Source organism: Gouania willdenowi, chromosome 15 (assembly GCF_900634775.1).
Source record: "Gouania willdenowi chromosome 15, fGouWil2.1, whole genome shotgun sequence".
NCBI lineage: Eukaryota > Metazoa > Chordata > Actinopteri > Blenniiformes > Gobiesocidae > Gouania > Gouania willdenowi.
Window position 1 is genome coordinate 5,770,163 of NC_041058.1, and position 27,598 is coordinate 5,797,760.

The 27,598-nt window shown below is 37.3% G+C and overlaps 1 protein-coding gene across 3 annotated transcripts in view; it reads right to left on the reverse strand.

The window, feature by feature from the left end:
* Positions 1-27,598, reverse strand: part of gfra1a (gdnf family receptor alpha 1a) — a 112,658-nt gene that overhangs the window by 12,515 nt on the left and 72,545 nt on the right. For all 3 annotated transcript variants that reach the window (XM_028468789.1, XM_028468791.1, XM_028468788.1), the window contains 4 exons: positions 9,031-9,209; positions 8,140-8,312; positions 5,338-5,447; positions 3,605-3,739 (listed from right to left, as the gene is read on the reverse strand). In XM_028468789.1, coding sequence (XP_028324590.1) covers positions 3,605-3,739; positions 5,338-5,447; positions 8,140-8,312; positions 9,031-9,209 — 597 coding nt within the window. The remainder of the gene's footprint in view (positions 1-3,604; positions 3,740-5,337; positions 5,448-8,139; positions 8,313-9,030; positions 9,210-27,598) is intronic.

The following is a 27,598-nucleotide window of genomic DNA, read 5'->3' on the forward strand; positions in this document are numbered from 1 at the left end:
AGGTACATAAGACTGGTCTACTGTATGTGACTATATGGGCAAGAAGTTTGGAAAATAATGAGTTAGACATGAAATTGAGGGTGGATCTTCACATTTTTTATGTGCTCTGCTTCTGTGTCCATATTCTGTCTTTCTTCTCTTTCCCTTTCCCTCGTTTGTCATGTAGTCATGACCCCGTTGCTATAACGGTCGGGATCTGTTATCAGTTCCTGTTACTGCTGAGCAAGCTTAACAAGAGCAAAAAAAAAGACTGGGGAAGGCAAAGACGAGAGAAGTTAGATGAAGAACGTGCCAAACGGGAATAGGATGCTTGTGATTGGATAAAGAAAGCAAACAATAAAAATTACAACCAATGATTAGAAGTCAGATGCATGCATTGACGCTACGCAGAACAAACAAGGGAAGAAGACCAAGACTTTGCACTGATGACCGTCCCAAATGTCTAGAGCAGATCTTTCTTGATGACCTCGACTAGTAGAAGAGAATACAAGAGGATCTTTTTTGCTGTTGGCTTATTTACGAACAGTCACGCGAACCGAGGGGAATCAAACCCTCCTCTCACTGAACCACCAGCAGCCCCATATTTGCCTTTCAGAGACTAGAGCTCATTATTTTCAAAGCAGTGCATCTTCTCCAGCGCATACACATTCAAAAGCCTGCTGGACAAAATCCGTTGTCAATTGCCTCATCAATAACTCACCTAATTGATCTTTTAACAAGGTAACTGTCCACCTGAATGGCTGCTAATAGACAGGAGTCGATGTTTACCGACTTATCACTCCTCCTCCGATAGTGTTTGGCAAGAGTATCGACTGTTGCTAACTGTCGAAACGCAGGAATTGAGTTAAAAAGATGCTGTTCAGACTAAAAGAAAAAACAAGGGAATTAAAACCAGCCAAATTCACAGGCTCAGGTTCATTTCAGTCCAACTTTTTAAAGTTTGGAAAGTTTCGGATCATCAAGATTAGTTTTCAGAATTTTACATTTGATATCCTTTCAAGGTTCAAACTTGCATGTAAACATTTTAATGATATCTTTTCCCACTGTTCACAAACACAAATATATAGTTACAAATTAATAAATGCTTAATAAAAGTTAATATAGTACACTAACTCATAAATCCATGCAAATGTCAACATTTTAAAAGCTGCATTTATAGTTTACAATGTATAGCATAGAAATTGGGATGTATCCTTGTCTCATCTCAGATATAGAATAGCAAAACATATCTCCTTGTAAATAATAGCTAAGCATAATTGTTCTCATAATTTATGCAACAGAGCGAATTCTGTCTGAAATATGTCTTTATAATTCAATAAAATAGAAAATATCTATTTTTCTGTTAATTACCATGAATTAATACATTTTGCAATTTGATGAGCAGAATTAATTTTTTTGCCCTTAACTACTTTTACATTGAGAAATTTGTTTTTATTCTCCCACACTCTGTCTCCAACTTTTGCAGTCAAATTGGTTTTCATCAACAAAGATTTGTTACACATTTGTTACTCTTCAGTAGGATTTTTTTTGTTCTTTTTTTTATTTTTTATATTATATTGTGAGTATTTTGTATCGTGAGCCCTATATCGTATTTCATATCGTATCTAGAGTGAACACCCCTACTAACCCATGAATTCATACAAATACTAACAAGAAGACACAGTCATCAACATCCCCCACCAGATTGGTTCTCATTACTCGCAACCTTTTCCTAAATATCCTAAATCTAAGAAGTTACATGTACTGTATACATAAGAAAATATTATCACATCAGAATATAAAATTACCAAAACTAAAACAGTTTCTAAGAAAGATACCTTGAATAGAGTTTAAAAAAAAAAAAAAGGCACATAGGCAATAACTCCAGAAAAAATAATTGCACGCTTCTCATTTTCGAACTCCATCAAGGTATTGATACCCTGAAGCCACACATCAAATTTGGTTATCCTATCTTAAACAATTCTAAGAAAAGCGGTCCCCTTTGAAGATGCCTCGAACAAAGTCCAAAAAATTAAACAAGGGCAATAACTCTTGTTGCACTTCTCATTTTCGAACTTCATCATGGTATTGATACTCTAAAGCCATACACCAACTTTGGTTATCCTATCTTAAACTGTTTCTGAAAGCTGTCCACCTCCTTCCACACTTTGTGGCGCTGGAAAATAAAAGCTGTATTTTTAGTTTAAAATGTATACTATAGAAATTGGGTTGTCTCATCTCAATGTAAAAGTCTATTTTCCTTTTATTAACAAATATAAATTCAGAAATATAGCACATATTTGTTTGTTATGAATTCATTCATTTGAGCAGGGCTTTTTTTTATTTATTTTTTTGCCCTTAACTAGACATGGTCAAAGGATATTTTATATTTAATGCTGGACAACAACAATAACAGAACAGAATAAAGTTATTCTAATATTTGATGACCTTTAAAGTGCAGACTGTAGCAAATAACACAGACAGCAGCGAGGTTATGTGTTGGATAATGACAGAATCCAACATCAGCTGCTGAGTTATAACTATAGAAATCACTAAAATATAATATTCGTGCACGTATCAATGCAGAATGAGTTGTATCTGTCATTCTTCTGTAACCTCCTTCAATCTAACATTGACAGTTTTCTGAACCCACCCCACCACAGCTTCTCTTGCCTTGCAGCAAAAGTAAAGTTAAGAGCAAGTTGCAGCATCTATTCTATCCGGCTCTGCAATGTCTCCCATCTATTCCCGGAATATTTACCTCCTAGGGCCTGGGGTTGTGCATGTGAATACATATTCAGTCTCTCTACCGGAGGGCACATACTGTATCATATGAATACACTATAGATAGAAGCTGTAATGGCTACATACACAGAATCCTGACCAGATATTGGTGAGGAAACATCTGCGGGGGGTACTTGAGAGAGAGCGGAAAAATAACAAATGAAAGTATTAAAATCATAATAATGTACATTTTTAGTTAAAAATTATAATTATACTACATAATTCCAGCAACTCACAAAACGACAACAAAAACACACAAAATAAGAGAAAATACTGAATAATAAAAAGAAGAGACGAACAACAACAAAATACTTACCATTACCCGCAACACAAAATGACAACAAAGACACACTAAATAAGAGAAATATACACAAGATAACTGCAAAATGCACAAAAATAATAGAAAAACATACAAAACAACAAAAGAAACAACCAAACGACACCAAAAACACACACAGTGAGATAGAATAATTTAAATAAGACAAAAATATAATGAATGATAAAAAGAACAGACAACAACAAACCACACAAAATGACACCAAAAACACACCAAATGATGATAGAAGATGAACTGAAAATACAAGGTCAGTCTTGGTTTCACATCAGGAGGGAGATGACCGTAAATGATACAAACTATAGAAATAAATATATTTAGGTGGCACTAAATAGTGTTTCATTTCACTAATTTACAAAATTAGATTCTTTATAATGTGTGTTATCACTCGTTCATTCCATCACTCATAGTTGGATATAAGGGGGTACTTGGATTCAAAAGTAAGGAGCAAAAAAAGTGAATAGCACTGTATCAGAGCATTGCTGGTAATGTTTGACTCAGACTTACGGAGGCAGGTGTTCTCTGTGAAAAACTCAGTGAACTTGTCACACTCGTCCTTGTTGTTGCCACTGTTGCTGCAGTCACAGTACGGGGAGACGCTGATTCTGGGCTGGCGCAGGTAGTTGGGGGTCATCACGGTGCCTGTAGAGGGCGAAGAAGTGGATTATTTCAAACATCTGTGTAATGATGACGAAGAGGGAAGAAAGGGATTGAAACTACTGTAGAATGATTGCAAATAGGCAAATACATCAAACATACAGTATCAGTTCCTTGTGCTGTTTTTGATATACGGGCATGTTTTTATTGTGGTGGAGTTGGTACACACTACAGTGTAATGCAGAGAAACTGGAGAGGGGGAAAAAGGAAAGAAATAGCTCCACTCAGTGATTTCTTACCCTCTCAAATGGATTTTCCCCAGTGCTGGCTGCACTCAAGTTTTTTTTTTTTTTTTTTGTTGCAGGATTAATTTTGTGTGCGAGGACACAAGGTTGAACTGTAGGTCTAATTAAACTTGGACTGGAGATCTAACTAAAAGAAACCCAAGGGTTCTCTTTGGGCCAAATTTGTCTTATTAGTTTACAAACTGTTTACATTGCTGTTGGTAATGTCAGAATCCTGGAAACTTTTACAAGAAATGAGTTTTGACATGAATCTATTTGTTGCCATTTTAAGGGGATATTTATTTCAGTGGAAAAAGAGTTTGGATGGCCTGAGTAAATATCTTAAAAATGCAAAAAGGTTGAAAACGTATTTTAAAAGCATAAAATAGAAGCTCCAGGTTGGGGTTGATTATATTGTAATTGCGTAATAAATAATAAAAAAAATAATATATATATATATATATATATATATATTTTGCGTAAATGATAATTAATTACAATTATGATTTGATTGTAACTGAAATTATATTATAACCATAATTTAAATGTAATTGAGTTCAGATAATTGACTTTGTAATTGTAATTGGTTGGAAATTCTATAAAAACTGTCATTTATAATTAAATTTGAAGTTCATTGCCGTTCTATGGTTTACACCTATGTATATCAACTTCACCCACAACATGTTGGTTCTCTTGAGGATTATTTTACCATATATATATATATATATATATATGAAAATGAAATCAAGGGGTATACCTAGAAAAATGGCTCTGATACCCAAACCAAAAATATTAAAAACCAATTATTTTATGGATAAGGGAGTTTAACAAGCTAACCAAGAGATGAAAAAACAAATTAGATGGTGGAATAATATTTTTAATGTATTTTACAGGTGATTTAAGACACGGGTCACATCTGATTTGTTATAAGAAATGCTAACACAAGAGGAAAGTAAAGTGTTCTGGGGTTATTTATTCCAGGCTTTGCAATTTTGTGTAATTGTATTTGAATTTTAGTAAATGAGAATGTATTTGTAATTGATTTTCAGGGAGGAAAAAAAATAATTGTAATTGTAAAAAAAAGCCGCTCACTACAATCGTAGTTGAACATAGATAATTGTATTCGTAATTGACCCCAACCCTGCTTCAGGTATATGAAACCCATCCTGGAAGCTGTAAATACTACAGTATTTAGATGTAATTATTTCATTGTTGGCAGAAGAAAGCTTTAACATCCAGGTCTGCCAACCGACACATTTTCCATAGTTTTCTCCTAAAAAATGTTTTAAATTACTGACTGTGCACGGATTGAATCTATGCTGGCTGATGTTATCAAAGAAGCCAACAGCTCCGACTCACCGATCAGGCCTGAGTATGAGAGGAGGCAGTCTGCGTAGTTCTCCTTCAGACATCCTGACAGCGAGCGAGGCTCCGGCTGACAGTTGACAAAGAAATCAGCGAGTCGTGACCTTAAACAAAACAAAAACATCCAAACACGAGTCAGAATTGTGCACGATAAGAATAAAATACGGGTAGAAACACGATAAATAAAAGAATATGATGCAGTTATATTTCATTTTCCTCATACATTGAATTAGGTTTGGTAATGTCAGCCTTCAGTGGAGTTCAGTGAACACAGTGGCTGGTTTACAGGGATGACCAAGGCTAGAATTTGTCCTGTTTAGCCTTATTTACAATAAGGGTGTAAGAAAAAATTGATTCGGTGATATATTACAATATTTCACTGCACAATTATCGTACCGATCAAAAAAATGTCCAAATCGATATTTTTTTAATCATGTTTTTTAACAAAAAAAGCATTTAATTGCGCTAACATATGCATAGCATGTAAGCGCCTGGTCACTAGGTGTCAGTGAAGCACATCAAAACTTTATTAATAATAATAATAATAATAATAATAATAATAATGGCTTGGATTTATATAGCGCTTGTATATAAATAGCGGTGGTAAGCTACAACGTAGTCACAATGGCGCATACTGACAGAAACTTGGATGCCATTTCGTGCCTATGGCCCCTCAATTCACACCCATTCATACGAGGCAATAATAAGGCCAAGATAAACATACCACTTGTTTTTGATATTGGTACTTATTAGTATTACCATTTACTTGTTGTCACAAGTTTTTAATAAAAGGAAATAAATTGTATTTCATACCTTTTTGTACTTGTATATCGTATCGTGACATGCAAATCGTGGATCGTATCGTCAAACCCCCAGAAACAAAGGTGCAAGCATTTGATGCAGATGTTCCAAAAGTTGGAGGTTGTCCCAAAGAGACGCTGAAGCGTTTCATGGGACGGATCTAAAAGCTTTTCCACACATATGTAAAAGTCATTAACTACAAGATTAATGTTAAGTGTCAGTTTTTGTGAAACGACAAGATACCCCAACGACTTCTTTTTAATGCAAACTGCAGAGAAAGACAGAAGCTGCTGATCGCTAACCTTAAACATTCAACTATTTCAATAACTCACGTTTGATTTTCAACCCACTGTGAGACAAACGCACACACACACACACACACACACACACACACACTGTTCCATGTTTGCTCCCCTAATCCTACTCGTCTGGTGAATCGCAGCCCAGTGCATTGGGATGGTTGTCAACAGCAGCCAGTTACACCACAGCAGACATATGGCGAGGGAACCGGTGGAAATACATGGCTTTAATTTATCCGCAGGAACTGACAAATGGGCTAAGTGGCAGGCGCAACGCAGAGACAGTTGATCTTCTGTTTGATTGTATGTCCAATGAATATAGCAAACTTCATTACTTTTTTTTTTTTTAAAGGGCACATATTATGCTATTTTTCACCCATCTCTATTTGTTCTAAGAACCCCAAAAACATAGTACTTGAGGTTTATTTTCCCAAACTCGCCTGTTTTCCAGAGTTTTAGCCTCTGAAAAGTCACTTTCTGAGCAGTTCTAAAATTGGGCTGTTTTGTGGCCTACTTATGCATATTTATGAGTGGGCGTGTCTATAGAGGCTGACTTCATGCTTCATTCTTTTACGAGCGTGATCAGTTTTTTGCTATCCACACACTGCTGTTATTGTTTTCAGCCAAAAAACTGCACATTACAGTAAAACACATGGATATTTAAGAGGCTATTGTTATTGTGAGTCCGTCTCAGCACTTCAGGGTCTGTGTTTCTCAGCAACAGCAGCGGAGTCATTCAAACTCTCACTGGAGTGTCAACATAAGTCACTTTTTTCTCCTCCATTGCTCTTCTAACTACAGGAATAGTGCATTTAAGGTGAAAATAATTTGTTTTGTCCAACCACTGCGTCGCATTGTCACAAACACGTCAGATCAGCGCTACAAGGCGATATAACGGGTACAAAAAATCAAGATGTGCTAGAAAGCACAAGAGCGAGTGCATACACTACAGTGTACGTTAACTGTGGAGGCATGGCATGGCTGGTAAATTCACTATTTAGTTTTACCGGTAGCCATCACTCCTTCGCTAGCGGGAAAAACAATGGAGCACTTTCTCAAAAGCTTTCATCAGGTTGGGGGTGGAGTCCATGGGTGGAGATACCAGCGGAGGGGAGGGTATTTTATTTCCCGATTGCGCTCGTGATGTCACAAACTTAGAGAAAATTGCACCGTTTCAAATTTTCTGTGTTGTAAGACTTACACAGACCACAAACAACTGGATGGATTTATTTCATATTTTGTGTGTTGGTGGACGCTCATGTTACCTCATGTGTTTAAAAAGATTTTTCACAATATGTCCCCTTTAAAACAAGAGCCCTATTTACAAAAGCGTTAAAAACTAATGGAAGACGAGAAGAGATGCCTTTGTTTTGAAAAGTACACTACATACTTAAAAAATGTCCCGATATAGTATACATCTGGGTATTTCTTGCTTTCTCAATCCTTTCATACTATCTAATGTGAACGCACTACATACCGGACTCATTTTGACGCCAGACTTAGTATAAGTTAGTACGTTTGTATGACATTTGGAGCACAGCCTAAGATTGTTCAGCCAGTATGCTGGAACCAAACTCCCATCAATGAATGACTATTTATGAACTTACCCATTTCTAAAACCATGTAAAATCATTTATTTTCAAAGCAACTAATTTGTCATTCATAATGAAACCCTTGTATAAGCGTAGCCTCAGACCTGCAGATGTAGTTGGTCTTGCACAATCCCTGCAGCTCCAGACAGTTTGGCTTCTGCCTCTCCTCGTACGAGCAAACGGGGACGATGGTCTGACGCCGTCGCTCAGAGCACGCCGTCTGATCACTGATTGGACACGAGCAGAACAGCATCCCGTAGCTGTGCTTTGGGGGAACCTACACAAAGACATGCAAACACATAGGAGTCAAGTTTGGGACTTAAATGTCATTTTCTTTTTGTTGTTTTTTTAATTATTAAGTGGATAAGAATATGGTGTGCTTTTGAGTACTACTTCATTACAAGAATGGATTCAATTTCAAATGTGTAATTGTAATTACTTGTCTCAAATAAAGATAATGTAAAGCTCAAGGTTTTTTCACAGTGAGAAACACCTGATGAGTAAAAACTGAGACGATCACGTTCACATTTTTTGTGCTGTGTGAGGATAATCCTTCCAGAGGGACATCATATTCATGAGTACATATAAAACAAGAAATTACTTCATTTAACAAATTTAAGAGTAATTAAACACCAAAACATGTTTTTTTCTTGCCTAAAACAAATGTATTTGGTGTGAAGTAGTGTTGTTGACTGACTTGTCAAACATTTTAGTCAAAGTATTTCAATTTGACTCATTTAGTCTAAAAACTAGCACCTGTCGACTCTCTAATCTTTGGCCAGTTGACTTGTGACTAGAGGGGAAAAGTGAGTATTAAGTTGCTAGTTAGCATAGCATTGATTGTTCTTTGGAGATTTTATAGTATAGACTGGGTGTGTCTTAACTCCTCCCGGAGCCCCGCCCATAATCAAGGCTAGAACCTCTGTTTAATCAATCCTTCCTTCAGAAATAAGGTTCTTTCATGGGATACCTCGTGCGTGTGTGTGTGTGCATACCTTGTCAAAGAACTGCCGCAGAGCCTTGTGGCACTTCTTTTTGTTGCAGACTTCAGCGGTGGAGACGCGGCTGGTACACGGGCTGATGTAGGCCGAACGGTACTTCTTACACGTGTCGTTCAGGTTACAGGCCTTAGCAGCGTTCAGGCAGTTGTTCTCCCGGGCCACCGTAGGCTCACCTGAACGTGTGGATAAGAAGAGAGCGGAAAACAAAAGTTATTAAGACTGAAGCTAACACTAAGCTAATGACATAGAGCAAGGGTTCTCAACCTTGGGGCCTACGAGACACCGGGCGGGGGTCGCCAGATGTCTTCAAGAAATTAAGAATATTTTTTTTTAACAATTTGATCCAATTTTTGCTTATTTTTACCATTTTTCTGCAACTACATCAAGCTTGCCATATTTTAACGCATTGTCATCACTTTTCTTGCCATATTTTTGTTCATTTTTTGTAGCATTTTTTGCTACATTACTGCCTCTTCATTAAATTTTAAAAATCTTTTTTCTGCACATTTTTTCCATTTTCAAAACATTTTCGCCCCTTATAGACCCTTTTCACCACTTTTCCCATCTAATGTTGACCCATTATTGTCACTTTTAACCTCTTTTTTTAAAGCATAAATCATGTTTATTTTTAGCCTATTTAACCACATTCACAATTTATCATGCCCATTATTTGCAAGTTTAAACTAATCGTTCTTTCTTTTTAAATTACATTACCCCATCCCTCCCGTCCCCTATTTCTGCCACTTTCAAGCCAATATTGACACTTTTAACCCTTTTCACCTCCTTTTCCACAGTTTTTGGTCATTTTTAACCCATTTCATTTCTGATTAAAACAAGAATTTACATCTTTAAGAGGACTATAACTGTGGCTCAAATAATACATTTCCTGGATAACAGCGCCATGTATTCAGTGAGAGAACCTTGAGCTAGAGTTAAGTTGTACCAAATCTTTACACACAAAAATACCTTTTCAAGAAAAAAAAAAAACAGTACACCATGAGATCATAGTGTTTTACAACAACAGCAATTCAACTCCACAGGAGGCAGCGCTCCCTCAGCAACGCACAGATAAAGAGCTAACGTGCTAACGTGCTAAAGAGGCACAGAGAAGACTGAAGCTCTCCCAAACTAATGTGTACCCTCTACACCACACATTGTGATTTTGTGTGTGCCTGACTGTCAATATGTAAAGTTCTTATTTGCATCACGCATTCGAACCAGTTCAGGCCGTAACAAACAGCGCTGGTTCTCATCTGCATGCGCGTGTCTGTGTAGCTTATAATTACTAGTGTTCGCCTAGATACGCCTTTAATTAACATTTCCACAGACTTTTCCCCCATTGTTGTAATTTTTTTTGTTTTTAGAGCAAAATAATGTCTTTTTATTCCTCTTTCTGTCTCTAATTAACATAGGTGAAGCCCAGCCAGACAAACACACAGCAGAAGTGAAGGAGGGGCGTAGGGGGCAGAGGCAGAAAGTGTGTTAGCGAGTCGATGAAGCGATGAGCTGATTGGAGAGTTGTTGTGTCGGCCAAACGGTGTTAATGAGATTCAGCACATCAAGGCAAGAGAGGGGGAGAGGGAGTGAGTGTGTGTGTGTGTGGGGGGGGGGATGAAAACGGACACCGAGACACAGAAGGAGGGGGGCTGTTAGCTGTTGGTCTCGGGGTCTGTTAATTGGCGACACAGTGGCTGATGTTTCCTACAGTGGGAGAGAACCATAAGATGAATACTTTCTATAAATCTACTTCTACTTTGGAACTTTCTTCACACCAAAAGTTTCAACAAAACTGGAAAAAGACAAAAACAAACACACAGAATGCAATGACTCGGTGTGTTGGTGCGTGTGTTCTTCGCACCAACTGCCAAGTACCGTAGTTAAATTCCTTATGCTGTTTTTAAACTGTGCTTGGAGAATAAAATCCTTTCTGATTCTAATTACTGCAGAGAATAACCAACAAACCAGGAGTTTAAAATGAGACGATTTCAAGATTCTTTTATTGTTACATTTGAGTGTATACGTACACAAGAGTAAGATTCTAGGTTTTTGCTCCGTGCCCTTGCAGCAACAGTAAAAATAATAAAACTTGTAGCATTCGAATGGAAATTTAAAAACAGAATATGTAAAAATAAAAATAAATATTTTAAATGTGCAAGGTGCTGCTTAGCCATGAAAAGTATCAGCATATTCCAAAAAAGTTGGTGTAGGGGCAACAAAGTGATGGAAATGTTGTGGAAAAAACAAAAGCAGCATTTCATAACTTAGCAGTAACATGAGCGGGTGTAACCAGGAGAGATCAGGACTAGTGCTAAAGACTTTTAATCATCCAAGATTCTAGCCCTGGAAACAATTTAATTTTCTGTTTATTGATTCGTTTTAATATTAATTTCACAACTAAATATTAGTTGGCTGAACACGTGCGTGCATGTTGCAGTAAATACGCTCAATAACTGCATTCAGGTTAGACTTCATTTACCATCATTTCATTATTCATTTAATGTTTTTATTGACAGTTGTAAGGAACTGATAGCTTCCTTTTTTTGTGCACCAAAAATAAGTCGACAAACATGTTTACTCCCTGTTCTAAGGAGTGATTTTAAACTTGTTGACTTCATGTGTGTTGGTTAGCATGGAGAGATAATCAGTGCGGAATGTCTACAGGTCAGGGATCAGCTGTCAGGTTTGATTAGTTCAGGTGTGGCCACTTAACCAATCAAGCCTTTGCCTTTATATTGCAGTAAAGAGAACGCCACACGTCTGCATAGAATGCTTTAACCTGTGCTAAACATTAGCAATAAAAGCTGAAAAACTGTATTTTGAACCTGAGCTGAGTCATGGTATACAGAGTTAACAGTGCTGGAATGTAGTTAGAACTTTAGATTTGATGCAAAGAAGCAGCCAATAAATGACTCCATACATGTGTGATAGCAAAGTTTGGGTGTTCACATTTGTGAAATCTTCATTCCGAACGTTTCAAATGGGGTTCCTCTATCATAATCCATCTGGCAATAGCATTAGAATCTTTTCATTACACAAATATGAACTACGCTGATTGGCTTCAAGTAGTCATGTGAAAATTTTCAGGACAAAAGAAATCAGCTACTATTGTTTTTGTGTGTAGAGCATCAGTCAGAGCTTCAATTGTGTGTCTACTCAAAAACATTCATGTTTAAGTGTAACTAAAGCCTCAAAATCATTTTTTTCAGCTGAAAACCAAATGTAATTGGGTATAAACTAGTGCTTTTCAGTGATACTTGTCCAACTCTTGACATTTTAGTCAAAGTATTTCAATTTTTGTTGTAAAATGTAAGTGTATGCCCTCTTTCATTTTGACTTTTGCTATTGACTGAAAATAGTTTTTTTTTTTTTTGACGTTTTGGTGGCTTGTCACAAACTGACTGTTGGCTCCGCCCCTCTTATAAAAACTAGCACCTGTGAACTCTGTGATCTGTGGCGAGTGGGTTGGATTGAGAGAACTGTAACTAGAGAGCTATAGTGAATATTGAGGTGCTAGTTAGCATAGCATAGATTATTCGTCTGAGATTTTGTCATGTGGACTGAGGGTGTGTTCGAAATCTCACACTAACGTCAGTATGTAGGGCCTTCACATCAGACAGTGTGGAAACATTGAGTAAGAAATACTGGGGTATACTATATGGAGACATTATTGACGTATGCACAGTGGGCACACACTCAACCGCCCCATGATGCATTACGAGCGTAATGTAAAATAGTCCTGGAACCGTCTTCAAGCTAAAAATCAAACTTTCCCTTTTCAAAACAAAAGCATATTTTCTTGTCTTCAATTGGTTTTTAACCCTTTTGTAAATAGGGCCCTTTTTTTAGGTTAACCAGAAGTTTTGTCAGTAGCACGAAAATCTACAAAATGTCGGCATGAAATGTGTTTCCGTGAGTTTTATAGAAGAAATGAGCACATGTTGATATTATATTTAGCCTCAGTGTGATTCAGGTTGTTGTTGTTGTGGGTTATAAATGCATCTTGGTTAACTTGGAAGTATACTTCAGTGAGAACAGTCATCATCCTAGTCATACTTGTAGTATATAGTACACAATATATTCTCATTGAGTTTGTAGTGCACAGCCTCGGTGTGTCTTATCTGCTCCAAGAGCCCCGCCCATAATCAAGGCATTTTTTTTGAATTTCCAGCCTCGACACACATCAGCCAAAACCTCTGGGTTTGGGTTTAGTTACTCTTTAAGAGGTTTAGAGAAAGTGTAAAGCCATGACACAACCAAGCATTTTGGAAAGAATCAAACCTTGGCCATTGAATGATAATAAAGACTGTGTGGAAATCCATGACACAAACAAAACAGCCACAAGTCGACCTCAAGACCTGCGTTCCATCTAAAGTATTCCATCACATGAGAATGTGAGAGTTGGTTTGAACCATGTTGCACACATGGTTCACACAATGCAACCATCTAAAATGAAACACTTTTGTAGAACTTTTCTATTTATCCAAACATGAGCTCCAGGTTGTGTTTTCAAGCAGCTGCAGAACATTGACAAACCACAGCAGCTTCCCCTGTCAACAAGCTAGTCCCATTACAAACTGGCAGGGTGCACAATGTGTGAGTCAGCTCTTCAAAGATGAATGCCTTTCCTGCTGTGCGGTGTGTACCCGCTCCTCTCTACACACACACACACGGATGTGACCCATCGTAGACATCCTCCTGTGCTCCTGTGAACTTGCCTTGCACTCCGGGCAGATGGTATCGTCTCACATACACACACAGACACACACACCACTGTATGCTCTGACAGGGCCCGCTAAGGGTTGGGGGTCTGGGCCATCTGGAGGCCTGCTAGGAGTAACCGGCCCCCCAGTGGTTCATGTTTCCGATTCTAGCTTCAAATTGATTATCGTGTCGCCAGTATTTTCCTCCACTCCCACCACTGCGCCACCCACCACACCAGCTAATTCCAATTATCACGGGACACCGCGAGGTCAACCCATGACCTCACCCACTCCCTTCCATACCCCTTTCTCCCAACAACTTCTCTCATCTTGTATTTCTTTCTTGTCATTCATTTCGTCTTCAATCGCTTTATCCCTCATAAGATCCTCTTTGACGTCCCCATCCTTGTGCTCCTGTCATATCTACTCACTCAGTTTTGGATAAATTCCAATCATTAACTCCCTTCCTCTCTCTCCCCCCATCATCATCATCATCCATCTCTCATCGGCTCTCTCGTGGCTTCCATTACTCTTGTTTTTCCGGTGTCTCTCATTCCCTCTGCCTGCCATCTGTCCTTTATTTTCTCTTCAGAGCTAAAAGTGCTCGTCCGGGCTGTGTTGGAAATGGCACACTCAGTATATACTTATTGAGTTTGTGCTATATAGTATGGTCCACTCTATACTATAAGTGTGGTTAGGATGATGACCGTTCCCACTGAAGTATACTTCCAAGTTTCCCAAGATGCATTTGGAACCTACAAAGACAAAAACCTGAAGCATACTAAGGCTAAATATCTCTGTTGATTCTCCACCTTTGAAAGTTCTGGAAACATTTTAAGTGAGAAAGTGACCAAGTAGAAAATCAATATGTGCTCATTTCATCCGTAAAACTCACGGAAAACACATTTCATTCCGACATTTCAGAGTTTTTCTGAAACCGTCCATTGTGCTACTGAGAAAACTTCCGGTTAACTTCAAAACAAGAGCCCTATTTACAAAAGTGTTAGAAAACTAATGGAAGACAATAAGATATGCTTTTATTTTGAAAAGGAGATGTTTAATATTTTAGCTTGAAGCCCGTTCCAGGACGATTTCACATTCTGCTGGCAATGCATCATGGGGCGGTTGAGTATGACAAGTGTGCCCACTGTGCATACTTAAAAAATATTGCGATATACAGTAGTCAACATCCTGGTATTTCTTGCATACTCATAAATCAGAATCAGAAATGTTTTATTTGCCAAGTACAGTTTTAAGACAACACAAGGAATTTGACTTGGTAGTTGGTGTGTGCAAAAAAAAAACAAAGAAACAAGCCAGAAATAACAATAATAATAATTATTATTATTATGAAGGATAGATAGAGGATATAGGATAAAGATAAATATATATATACATGCTTTTATTCCTATGCACCCATTGTAGCTCTTTGAAATGTGCTTTAAATGTAAAGTGCATTATAAATAAAACATTATCTAATGTGAATTCAATATGGATGTACTAATTTTGACATCAGACTTCATTTGATTAGTATGTTAGTAAAAAAATTTGAACACAGTCCTGGATTTGTTGTGTGCAGTGTTTCTGGTCCAATTGCCATCATTTGTATCATTATAAAAGGTATAGGATAATGTAAACCAATAATTACTCACACAGAGCATATATTATTTAAATACATATATTAAGTGCTCACACATTTCTCAGACATTTTAATACCCAGGAGTGACAACACCGTCTGCAGAATGCATATTGAGAAAAAGTGATATCCTCTTAAATATTTACAGTAAATTAAATATTAATTTTTCACTAGGATCAAAGATTACCTTGTGTGAAGAGGCAAACCGTGCATCAGCATTTTATATCACAAAGCTCTAATAAACCACAGTTCTCTCCAAATACAGAGCTGTAAAAACAGGTTGTAAAATGTGTTTTCTTGTTGTAAAATGCCTTTGAATCACATTATTTCAATGCTACTTTAATTATGGCTTAACCTATTAAGTGTGAGGCGTGTATGCAAAAACTATACAGAGAGGTCTGGAGCCACAAAATGTTACTGTGGTTTTGGTTTGGCTTCTTACTTACATGGAACACTTATTTAGGGCTGAATACAGGAGGTGAAAATCATGAACTAGAAATAAATCAACCTAAAATAACCTTAAACCATCCATTGTTTTTTACAAGCTTGGCCAAAAGCTTCCAGATGTCATCTTAGAACTACTACCCTTGATAAAATCGTATATGTATGCCTCAAATTAATGAATCATTATTATTTACTCCAAAAAATAAGAAAAAAAGGGCAAAATGACTGCCTGAAAATGTTATTTTCATCTCCACCATTAACAATTCTTTTGCACATTGCATTGTGGGATGAGGAGTCCTGTAAAAAGATGCATAGAAGTGTTTTTACTTCATTCTTTCTTTGATTTCTTGTTCCTTTGTCAAGAAAAGTGTACAGGGATACCATTTTTGTTCTAGTGTGTTCCTTTTATTCCCTGTGATAAACACTTCTTTGCATCTGTCTGCTCACAGACATCCCACAATGCATTGTGGCAAATTATCAGCAAACAGACGTTTAACGGTGGAGATGAAAACAAACTAATTTCAGCTTTTTGTTTGTTTCATTAATCTATGAGGCATACACTATGATTTTTATCTAACATAAAATTATTGTGAGTGCAAACAAAATACCTTAAATTCTCTTTTACCAGCTGGAACAAAAATATTTTTCAGAATTTCATTTCAGTTACTGTTTCCTCCAGGAAACAGTAACTGGAACAGTCCTCCAGGATGACAAAAAAACTGCTGGAATTATTACGCAACAGTCAAGGAAACATCAAAGCTAGCAGCAGACACCTCTGAAGAAGACTGGCAGTTGACACTCGAAAAATGTCAGGAAATTAGAGAAGTAAATTCCCTATAAAACAGTTGTCTGAATAAATTCATCCATAACATATTATTATAAAAGAAGACAAAAGGAAGTTGGTGGAATTATCTCCAGGTGTGTATTCTGCCTTTGTGCCACGTAATGAATGATTTAATTTGACCTTTTTCTACAGGCTGGTAATGTGTATTTTTTTTGCGACACCTTTAGTATTATTATTGGACTACAAGGAATTATGGTTACGATAGGTAATTCAAATGTATTTATTGGACGATAAGCCCCTGGTAACCCCAGTAATAACCCAATACTATAGGCTACTTTCACACTGTAGGCAAATGTGACCAAAATCTGATCTTTTTGCCCAAATACAACCTGGATCTGATCAGCTAAAGAAAGTCTGGACAGCACAGTTCTGATTTATTTTCAAATCCGACCCAGGTTACTTTCACATGTGGTCCTAAATCTGATGCGTATCTAATTTTTTTGTAATGCGACTGCAGTCTGGACGGCCGAGGCGCTTTCTATCCTACTCCGTCATCACATCCAAACGGTCCGTTGTACAGATGTAGCAGCCGTCACAGCAAACCAATAGAGTAATAAACCTGGCTCTCTTCTTTTTCACTCTCCTTAAAGTCATGAAGTGCTGACTTCTGTTGGAAAGACACACAGTCCTACACTGAACACAAACACCTTCACATATGGGTCACATTTCGCTCATAATCCAAACTGATTAAAGACTTATTTTATGTATAAATATGAAAGATCACTCAAAAAAAAAGACTTGCAGTGTGAACGTAGTGCTATATTATAGCCGTAATGCTAATAATAGAATGCTCCATTATTTCTCATTGAATAAAATGTTCTATTATTATTATTTTTCTAAAAGATGATTATTCCTCCTCCTACACAGCTTTAAGACACACTGACTCAATAGAAACACCCTCCATAATAAACGAGGGCTGAGGTCATTTCTCCATGACTCGTCCCACTCTCCCTCTCTGTTGATTATCTGTGGCGAGCAACACCAGCGCCGTCTGCTGTAATGGGCTACACGGTTGAAAGTGCAAGACAAGCATATATGAGGAGTCGAAGGGTGAACACAGAGCCTCGAGGTATACTTATCTTTCTTTCCCTCCATTGGTTTCTTTTTCCACTCCTTTTCTATTCCAAACTGTCTTTTTGATTCTCCATAGGCTTTCTCCACCTCTTTCCTTTCCTCTGTAGTTAATAATCCTCCTTTTTTTCACCCAACACTGTCCCAGTGCAATAAAGACACATAGTACTCAGAGCAGCAAATACTATAACTCTCAGTTTCTTGTAATTGATCCCCAAAGTAAAAAAGTCTCATTCCATCCCTTGGATCTATATCTGCAGCAAACGTTTTCCTCCAATTACACAGAATTTATTTAACTTCATTGGCACTGAGTTCTGTGAAAATCTGCCAAAAGATAATTATTTCTCCGTCTCCCATTAGCCACTCCCTGAGATTTCAATCTGGAGACATTACGTCCCTTATGAACGCGTTACTCTCCGACAAACGGCTTCAGCTCATTTCATTCATCCGGCTTAGCCCAACATTAACTCACCGGTTCTCAACTGGCGCGCTCACCTGAATAAATGACATGCTCTCGCTCCTTCATCCTCGCTTCTGATTTCATACATGAAAACTATTTTCTCGCCTAAAATTCCAGCTTTGATCCAAATTGCTCTTCCTCATACTGGGGGGATTATGGGTGCTGGAACTGATGGATGAGCAGAAAGTCCAACCCTTGGGCAAACGTAGTACGGCGGCTAAAAAGTTTCCCTCCTCCTTAGGTCTCGTTTCTAGTTCTTTGAACCCCCGCGGTGCACTTTGACATGCTAACAAGCTGTTAGACATGCCTCTCATCATGGTTTGCCTTTAATGCTTCTGGAACTTAATGTATCCCTGCACTACTTTAGTCCTAGTTAGGGTTATTATGCTGCGTTTCATTATTCAGAATCGGGATAAATCAGGCAGAAATAATTGCAAAAGTGCAATAAAACCGTCCTTGAACTCAGAAATTCGGGCAGAATCCAAGCAGCCATTGTTGATCGGAATAACATCTTAGCAAAATGGCGGCCACAGCATGAGATGTTAACAGTCACTTTCTCCTCAACTTTTACTTTTGTGTCGTTTAATTTGGCATTTGTGTTATTAAAAGTGTGGAGTAAATTTGAACGGCGCTCTGTGTAAATAGTGATGCCCATACAGTTCTTTGCATTCTTTCTATAGTCTATGGTTCAATCTCTCTCTCTTATCCTCAAGTACCTAAAACCTTTCCCCAGTACGCTTTTTTACATCTCGAAAAACATAAAAACAAACATCATGTTTTCCCATCTTACTCAATCAAACACATTTATCTCGGAGGTGGAAATTGACGACTCAAATGTTTTTGTGTTCCATGGAACGCAGTGTTACACTGACCTACAGAGCTAACCCTCAGAACTATGTTAGGTATTCAAACCTTAGCTCTGACCATTGTTTGTCTAACAGCGTAACAGCACATTTCCATTTCTAATAAGATGCAGGTGTAGTTGTGTGGAGATCACCATAATGCTGCTTCTATATTTTGAAAATAATAGCTTTGCCTGACATCATCATTTAAAATAAACTCAGTGTTTTCCTTTAAAATCTAAACCAGATATTAAATATTTATTTACAAAAGCAAACTACATCAAAAATAAGTATTGTATCATAGGATTTCCGATATAATGTTGTAAAAATTGTAACCAATTGGTTTATAATAAATGGGTTGTTTTTTTTCTCATCCCTATTGTTGCTGACGATTGCACTCTGAGTAATATCACTAGATCAAGCCTTTTCCAATATTCCACTCTACAAAATAAGGAATAAAAGTATGTATACTTCACGATCCTATTGGATCAGTATAGACCGCGTGTCAAACTCATGGCCCGGGGGCCAAATCCGTCCCTTTGGTGCATCCTATTCGGCCCGCAGGAGTAAGTAAAAATGACAGAAAAAAAACATGAATCATTGTGTAAATGAAACTCAACAATGTTTACAGATTTACCCTGTGCTTATATCGCATGATTGCAGTCATTTTTAATGTAAAACTGTTGGAAAAAACACAAAATTCTTACAGAATTCTTTAATTTTCCTCAAATTATTACATATTTCACAAAATTTTATAGAAATTGGTCACAAACTCCAGGAAATTTAAAGTGAAGATCCTGTTGCGACTGATATCTGTCACTTATAGCTTAGATATTGTCAATTTCTTAGATATTTACCATTTTATGTATACGTAGAGGTGCAATTTGGGGCACAATAATGTTAAAATTACTTGTTTTCCAGCAAAAAATCTGTGGCCCACTTGAGATTCAACTGCTCCGTATTTGGCCCCTGAACTAAAATCAGTTTGACGCCCCTGGTTTGGACAATACGCAATTGGGTATCGTTGGAAACCATTTCTTCCCCTATAACGAACTATATATACACTACGTATCATTATATGTGATGTTTGCTTCACTTTAGCCAAGCAACAAACCTCATATGTGAACTATACCCTCAGTACCCATTTCCTTTAATTCAATACATCCAGTCTCTGTCTCCTTCTTGCCGTCCTCGTCTCAAATCATTCCTCGTAGCTCCCCAGCTCCCAATATCTCCCAGCCTTTCTGCATCTACCGACAGCGATGTGAGGTCCCTGTCTGAACATTAGGCAGTCCTACGAAAGATGGATGAGGACATCTAACAAGCCTGTTTGCTTCACAGCGAGTAGCACACGTATGTGTTCAGAACCACATCCGAGTCTGTCAAAGTGATTTACATTAGTGGCTGCTGCCATGTGCCAGTGGATTTGTTACACCGCCTGGAATGTAGTCTCGCTGTGAGAGGGAGGGGTATTTTTCTGTTCATAATGAGACCTTCTGGAACTCAATCAGGTGTGATGGCAGGAAACATATCATTTATGTAGATATGTGAACATTTTACAATCTGGAAGAAAAGCAGCAGTAGAACTCTTCCCTCATTCTTCTTCGGGTCAGTTTTTGGTGATGGCTGCCAGGGGGTGGGGTCAATTATCAGTGTAATTGATAATTCATCAAAATTATGACGTGATTACAATTGTAACTTTAAAAATCTCTCACTATCGTAATTGTAATTAAATTGTAATTTAGTTTAGATAATTTACTTTATGTAATTTTCATGGCAATTACTATTACAAACATTTGTCAATTATAATTTAACGCAAAACTGTGTTACAGTTCTATGTACAGTTCTACACATATGTAGTTGGCAATTATTAAAATATGTTGCATATCAAACTTTGCCACATTTTACCATTTAAAAAAAATCAATGAATAAATAAATCAAGGGCTGTACTGACACAAAAAAGGCTCAGATTCCCAAACCAAAAATATTAAAACCTATATTTTCATTGATAAGGAAGCCAAACATTAGAAAGGAAAGAAATTAAATTATAGATATTTGTCTTTAGTGTATTTTAGAGCTGATTTAGCACCCTTTATCATAAGATATGCTAACAGAAAGCTAACACAAGAAGAAGGTTACATTTTTAGTAATTGAGAATGTAATTGTAATGGACTTTCTGAGGATAAAAAAAAATATTGTAATTGGAGGAATGCTGGTCACTGTAATCGTAATTGAGCATGGGTAATTGAAAACATAATTGTAACTGAAAATGTAATTAAGGCCAACCCTGGTGGCTGCTGACAACTCACAACTTTTCTATGGATGGTGAAAGACGGCTGCGTACGTTGGTCAGTGCAGAGCAGGGCTGTCAGAGAGAAGAGAGGCTGTACCATACCACCACAGAGGGTTGATGAATACATCACTGGGATTATCAGATGTCGGGTTTGACTGCACACACTGTTAATTCTCCCTGCAATAAAAACGATCCCATACACAACGAGATAGATGATAAGAGGGAGCGTACTGGAAAGACAAGCTTTTAGGAGTCATGGAAATAAAAAAGTCAAGGTTTCAAGCACCGATTTCAGATTAATTTGTGTATTTCCCCAAGAACAATGGTTTAGATTTCCAAGTAGTAAGCCTTGGGGGTTGACTAGATCTTTATAGTGGCGGATTTATTGGATGACACGCTCTATAATAAAAGCTAATGTCCCTGATATTGGTTATTTGGACTCTAACTGGGTCCACACTATGTCCAAACATATTTTACGGTGGGTTCATTGGTGTCATTAAATCATCTTGAGTTGAGGATGTCAAATTCGCATGAGGAAGTAAAAATGACAGAGAAATCATTAATCAATGTGTTAAATAGCAAATAAATCACACTCGTAGATAACTCAATAACACATTTAATGAAACTCACCATTTTCCAATGCATATGTCACATGACTGCACTCATTTTTAATCACAAATGGTAAAAATAACTCTACATTTTTCTAAAAGCCTTCCAATTTCTCCCAAACAATCACACCAAAATTGTCAAAATGAAGTAAAGATCCTGCAGGGACAGATATTCTAAAGTAGGACACAATTGTTTTTGAAAGTTCTCTTTTTTTAGCCACCTAAAATCTGTGGCCCTTTGAGATCAAACTGTTTTGTACTTGGCCCCTAAGCAACAATTAATAACCTACTGAGTAATGCTGGGCATTGTGACTAACAAACAAATATTTATTTATTTATTGCTTTTGTAGTAATTGACTAAAAGGAGGTACAGCACTAGCCCTCCTCCTCCTCCTCCACGGGCCTCTGCAGGGATACGAGAAGCTCCTTTGATGGATGATTTTCATTTTCTAAGCTGTGTATTGCACACTTCAGGTGCATAAGAGCTACTTCTTTTTGGGCTATATGTTTTTAATTTAACATCCAGACATGTCAAAGTCTGGCCTGAAGATGGATGAGGACTCCCCTGCCTCCGCTGGCAGGTTTAGAGCGGAAAATGTAGTGGGAGGGGCCAGGACACAGTGGGAATGGGGAGATGTTACAGAAGCCTTTTAAGGAAAGAAGAAGTGAGTGGTGCCGACAATGTCCAGACTGTTGACAAAGGCAGAAAGGGATGAGTGGAAAGAAAAGGAGAAGGAAAGATAGAAGAGCAAGAAGGGGAAAGGAAAGAAGGGGCACTTGAGGGAAAAAAGCTTAGATATTGATGTGTTCAATCCTCACCTTTGACAAGAAATTCAGATTTACTTTTTAGGCTGGGCTACCGGACTAAAAACACCCACACTTTGTTGTTGTTGTTTACACTAGTTCAAATCACTCCTCCTCTGTTATTCGTGAACGGATCAGGCTGAAATTTGATCGCTATAATCTATGGATGTGTACGCGTCGGTGCCCGGAGCCCGTTTTTCAATTTGGGGCCTCAAGAGAAAAAAAACAAAAGTTGGTTTCTCAATTATTTGCGCTTTTTTTTTTAAATGGGGCCCAGAGGCCGACCCCCATTTCTGGTAATTTCCAACTTTATGGGAACATAGTCATGTGATATATCGTTTCAAAGGAAATTCAATGTAGATTACGATTATGCCTCGCACAATTCGATTAGGGGCCCACCCCCCACAATTTCCATTAAAGTCGTTTTCTCATTTATTTGTGAGTCAAATATTGCGACAGTTGGTGGTACCGAATACTTGACAAATACCAATATATAAATGGGGGCCATTGCTCTGTATGTGCCACGGGGGCCCCATTTTTCAAATGACAACTCCTTATGTACTTCTTTCTTTTTCTTTTCTGTTTATTTTTTTTTATTTGTAAATAATAAAGTATTTCCCATTCTGAATTACTACTCAGTTAAGATTATTTCATTTACAATTATAACTACGTCATAATTCTAATTATCATTTTTTTACTTTTTTTTTTTTTTTAAATTCAGATTACAGTTATAATTGACCCAAACCCAAAAATATTTTTCTAAGTATTTTACAGATCACAAATAATTTTTCACTATCTGACAATGTATTTTTTTTGTCTGACTAAATGTCCGACATCTCATTCGTTTGCCCTCTGGCTTTACCATCAGTCATTAGCTCTGCTTGTAATCTCAGCAAAGCAATCACTCTCCACCACTGGTCCCGGTGGCTGCACCGAGGGCGGAGGGCTAGACATGGGTGGCCGATGAGGTCATGATTAAATGAGATTAGTTAATGATTACTTAATGACATGACAGGCGACCCCAGGCTCATTTACTGACCAATGACTTCCCCCCCCCACGCGCTCATTATTTGCCAACATGAGAACAACGGGTCAGTTGTGCTCAGACTGCGTCTAATCGTATTGACTGTGGGATGCCGCTGTCGCATTTCAAATAAAAAAAAAAGTAGTGCATCTTTGGTTGATATTCTGTTTAGAAAGTTAATGTTTTTCTTATGCTTTTAATACTGCAGCATAGCAAACCAATAGTTCAACTTTTCATCAAAATACCAAAATTGGTACACATGTTGACTAATGTATTCTGGATAGAGACCCCTCCAGATTTACTTTATCAACATGGGATATATCCATTTTTTTCTTTGTCGGTTTCTCAGATGTGATAAATACTCAATGGGAAGTGCTTTCACAAATAGAAATGATACAAATGTAATTTGTGTTGTTTTATTACCACATAGAGGGGACCCACAGACTGGGATGGACTTTTATTCTGCTGCGTTTGATAAAAATGATCTTATGGCATGTTGTCCACCTCACGCTGATTGCAAAGAGGCGTAGTTTGTGTTAAAAAGTTATTGATGCTGGAAGTTTGAATATCTGCCAACTTTACCAAACAGCGTTGCAGTCCAAATAATATCCAAATAAACTGGTGACTGACTATCGACTGTGAGGCTGGTGTGAGGAACAATTACAGCTTTTTTGAGGGCAGTAAAAATATTTATTTTGCACGTTATAATGCCACTAGCCACTAACACACACGCATAAGTTGATCACAAGAAATGAGGAGCACCAGTAGATTCATAACAGCACCTCTGGTTCCTTGAATCACATATCATGTGCATGGTTTACGTAACATCCGTTATTTATGTATGAACCAGTTCATCTGTGACTTTATTTATTTCTCCTTTTTTTTTTTTGTCCTGGAGTAAAAGTCCGCCCCCGTCTGTGGGTCCCCTCTGTGTGGTGAGCTAAAAACATGAATCTCTTGTCCTAGTTTCCCCTTAAATATCCAAACATCACACAAACAGGAGATTTAATTTTAAAACAGAAAAAATGCTGCTTTTCTGGGTTTTGTTGTTTCTGTATTTCTGTTTCAGTTTTAAGTCATTAAAACAAAATAACCTGACTGTTTGATTGTTATTTTGATTTGGTTTTAAAACGGAATAACCAAAGAACAAACAGTACATGGATTATTTTATCTTTTTCCAACATGCTGTTCACTCACTCTGTCCATGATTCAAACAATAACATCCCTCGCTGCTCAATAAAAGAAAGCCAAACAGAAAGCACTCAGAAAGAATGACAGTGTCCTCCATGGTCGTCCATTTGGGTTGAAACACACTGCCTACATGTAATTTATAAGACAAGCTGCTGAGTGAAGCAGGACCCGTGGATCCGCCATCAACACAAGGTGAAACAGGAAATTGACGGACAGAAAAGCAGAAGCCTTAGCAGTAATGCTGTGTTTTATCTTATTCAATGATTTGTGCTTTGCTTTTTTCAAATTACTGCAAGAGCACCAGACATGACCACTAGACAATTTAGTTTGGCCTTTAAAACCAGAGTCCTCTGTTAGTTTAGTGACTTGAAAATGTCAAACTCTTCTTTCTTAGATACTGTAACCCTTGAAAGTAAAGGTTTCACACTTGGTTTTTCGTATCAATAGTGGGTTTTTTTCCGGAGTGAAGAAGAAAGACAACTTCACTTTAGCCCAAGGATGTCAAACTCAAATACAAAGCAGTTTGATCTCAAGTGGGCCACACATTTTTTGCAACATCATTGTGCCCTAGTTTGCATTTCTATGTATACATAAAATACAAAATATGTAAGAAACCGACCATATCCAAGCAATACGTGACAGATATCAGTCCCAACAGGATCTTCACTTTAAATTTCCTCAGTTTTGTGACCAGTTTCCATTCCAAAGGTGAAGCTCTCTGTTTACCAGTCCATCTATTTTCTAGTGCTCACCCATAGCAGCCCAGTCTCTTGAAACTATCACCAAAATGACTCAATGTAATTTGTTGAGCATCGCAACACATCATTTTTTGTAGGGAAGTGAATCTTTGGGTGTCTGACGATTCGATTCCAATTCTTAGGGTCACGATACGATTCAAAATCGATTCTCGTTTTAACAGATTCAGAAATTGATACAATGCATAGTGTGTTGAGGCAAATTATGGCATCAAAATAATACAGTTTGTATGAGATGGCTTTAAATAAAGTGATTCCAATGATGTAATCACACAAAGACGAACTTAAGACAAAAGGTAACATTTATTTATGCTAAACAAATAAACACACAGATACACTCCTTGTGCTGTCTATGTAATACATTGTAAGTTGGGGTCACTGTTGTTGTTGGGATCGTGTCATAGACTGTAAACGTCTGGGTGAGTTTGTGTGTTTTGGCCTAACACTGTTGCCGTAGCAGTTGGAAGTCGCCATCTTGAAAGCCCATGGCCTACTGGTCTCTACTAACTAAGTTGTTGTATTTTCGGCTTGAAAAAACATATGCTTGTGAGTATGTTTAAGTGTACTGTCTGATAACACTCCTAAGACTGTTTGTGAAAGTTAAGCATAAACGGTGTTATATAAATCACAGATCGCGGTAAATGTTAGCATGAGCATATACATGGGTTTTTCCATAGACGTTAGCATGAAGCTAACGGACAATTTGTATAATGGTATTTTTTATTATGAAAACACTAATATATATTTGTATGTGCAGTTTACAGTGTTTCCTGAGTAAAGACTCAGTTTTTTTTTTTGAAAAATAAAATAAAATAAAAAATAGATATTTGAAGTTTATGAATTGTGAATGATTAGAATCGCGATTCTTATGTGAATCGATTTATTTATTTATTTTTTATTTTTTACCCCCCACCCATAATATTTTGTCTAGAAAATGCACTGATGTGTTTACCTTACCTGCAGTTTAGTAATTTAGCAACTTTTATCACAGCAGGGGCCACAAAAATGTGATCTGAGGTGGGTTTTCTTGGCTTTTTAAGAGTTTTTAGACATTTTGTGTTTTTTGTCTCTATTTTTGTCAGTGTGGCAGGTTTTTGTTGCCTTTTTGTGTTTTTTTTAGTCATATGTGTGTTAAAAATTTTAATTCCTACAAAAACATACAACATGGCAGAAAAAAAAATAAAATACAATAAATAATAACTCTAAAAAGCCAAAAAATCAGAAAAAGAACAAACAAATTTATTGTAAAAACTTAAAAGATGTGTATAAAAACACACTAAACAACAACAGAAATACATAAAATCACTCAAAAATCTAACAAAATGACAAAAAAAAACCAAGCCCTTTATTTTTTTTCTGATATTAATTGATAATGACTCTAAATGTTGACAATAATGTTAATAAAATAGCCAACAGATCACATTTTTTTGTGATAAAAGTTTCCCATCTCCACTACATCAGAGGGATGTATGTTTACAGAGAAATGTAAATTAGTGTTGATGATGCCCTGTGTGATATTTTCCTCATAAAACAGTACTCAACATGTTGTATTTTTCTGTCGTATTAGGGTTTTTTACGTGTGTATTTACTCGTGCGTGTCTCCACACCTGCCTGTGCTTTATGGATACCCATTACAGAGCCATTATAGCAAAGGTTAGTCAGGACAAAAAAGATGTTTTTATTGGCTAATGCATAAAACACACTCACACAAACACAGGCACACAAAAGTGACACAAACACGCACACGTGTCCGTATCTGTTGACATCCCAGAAATGAAAGCATCCATCATCCCGTGCGCTACATCGACCCGTGCGCCCGCGTTGCCATGTAGCGGGATGATGCGAAACAAATCACCAAAATGAGATCTTATCTTCCACGCCCCAGACAAT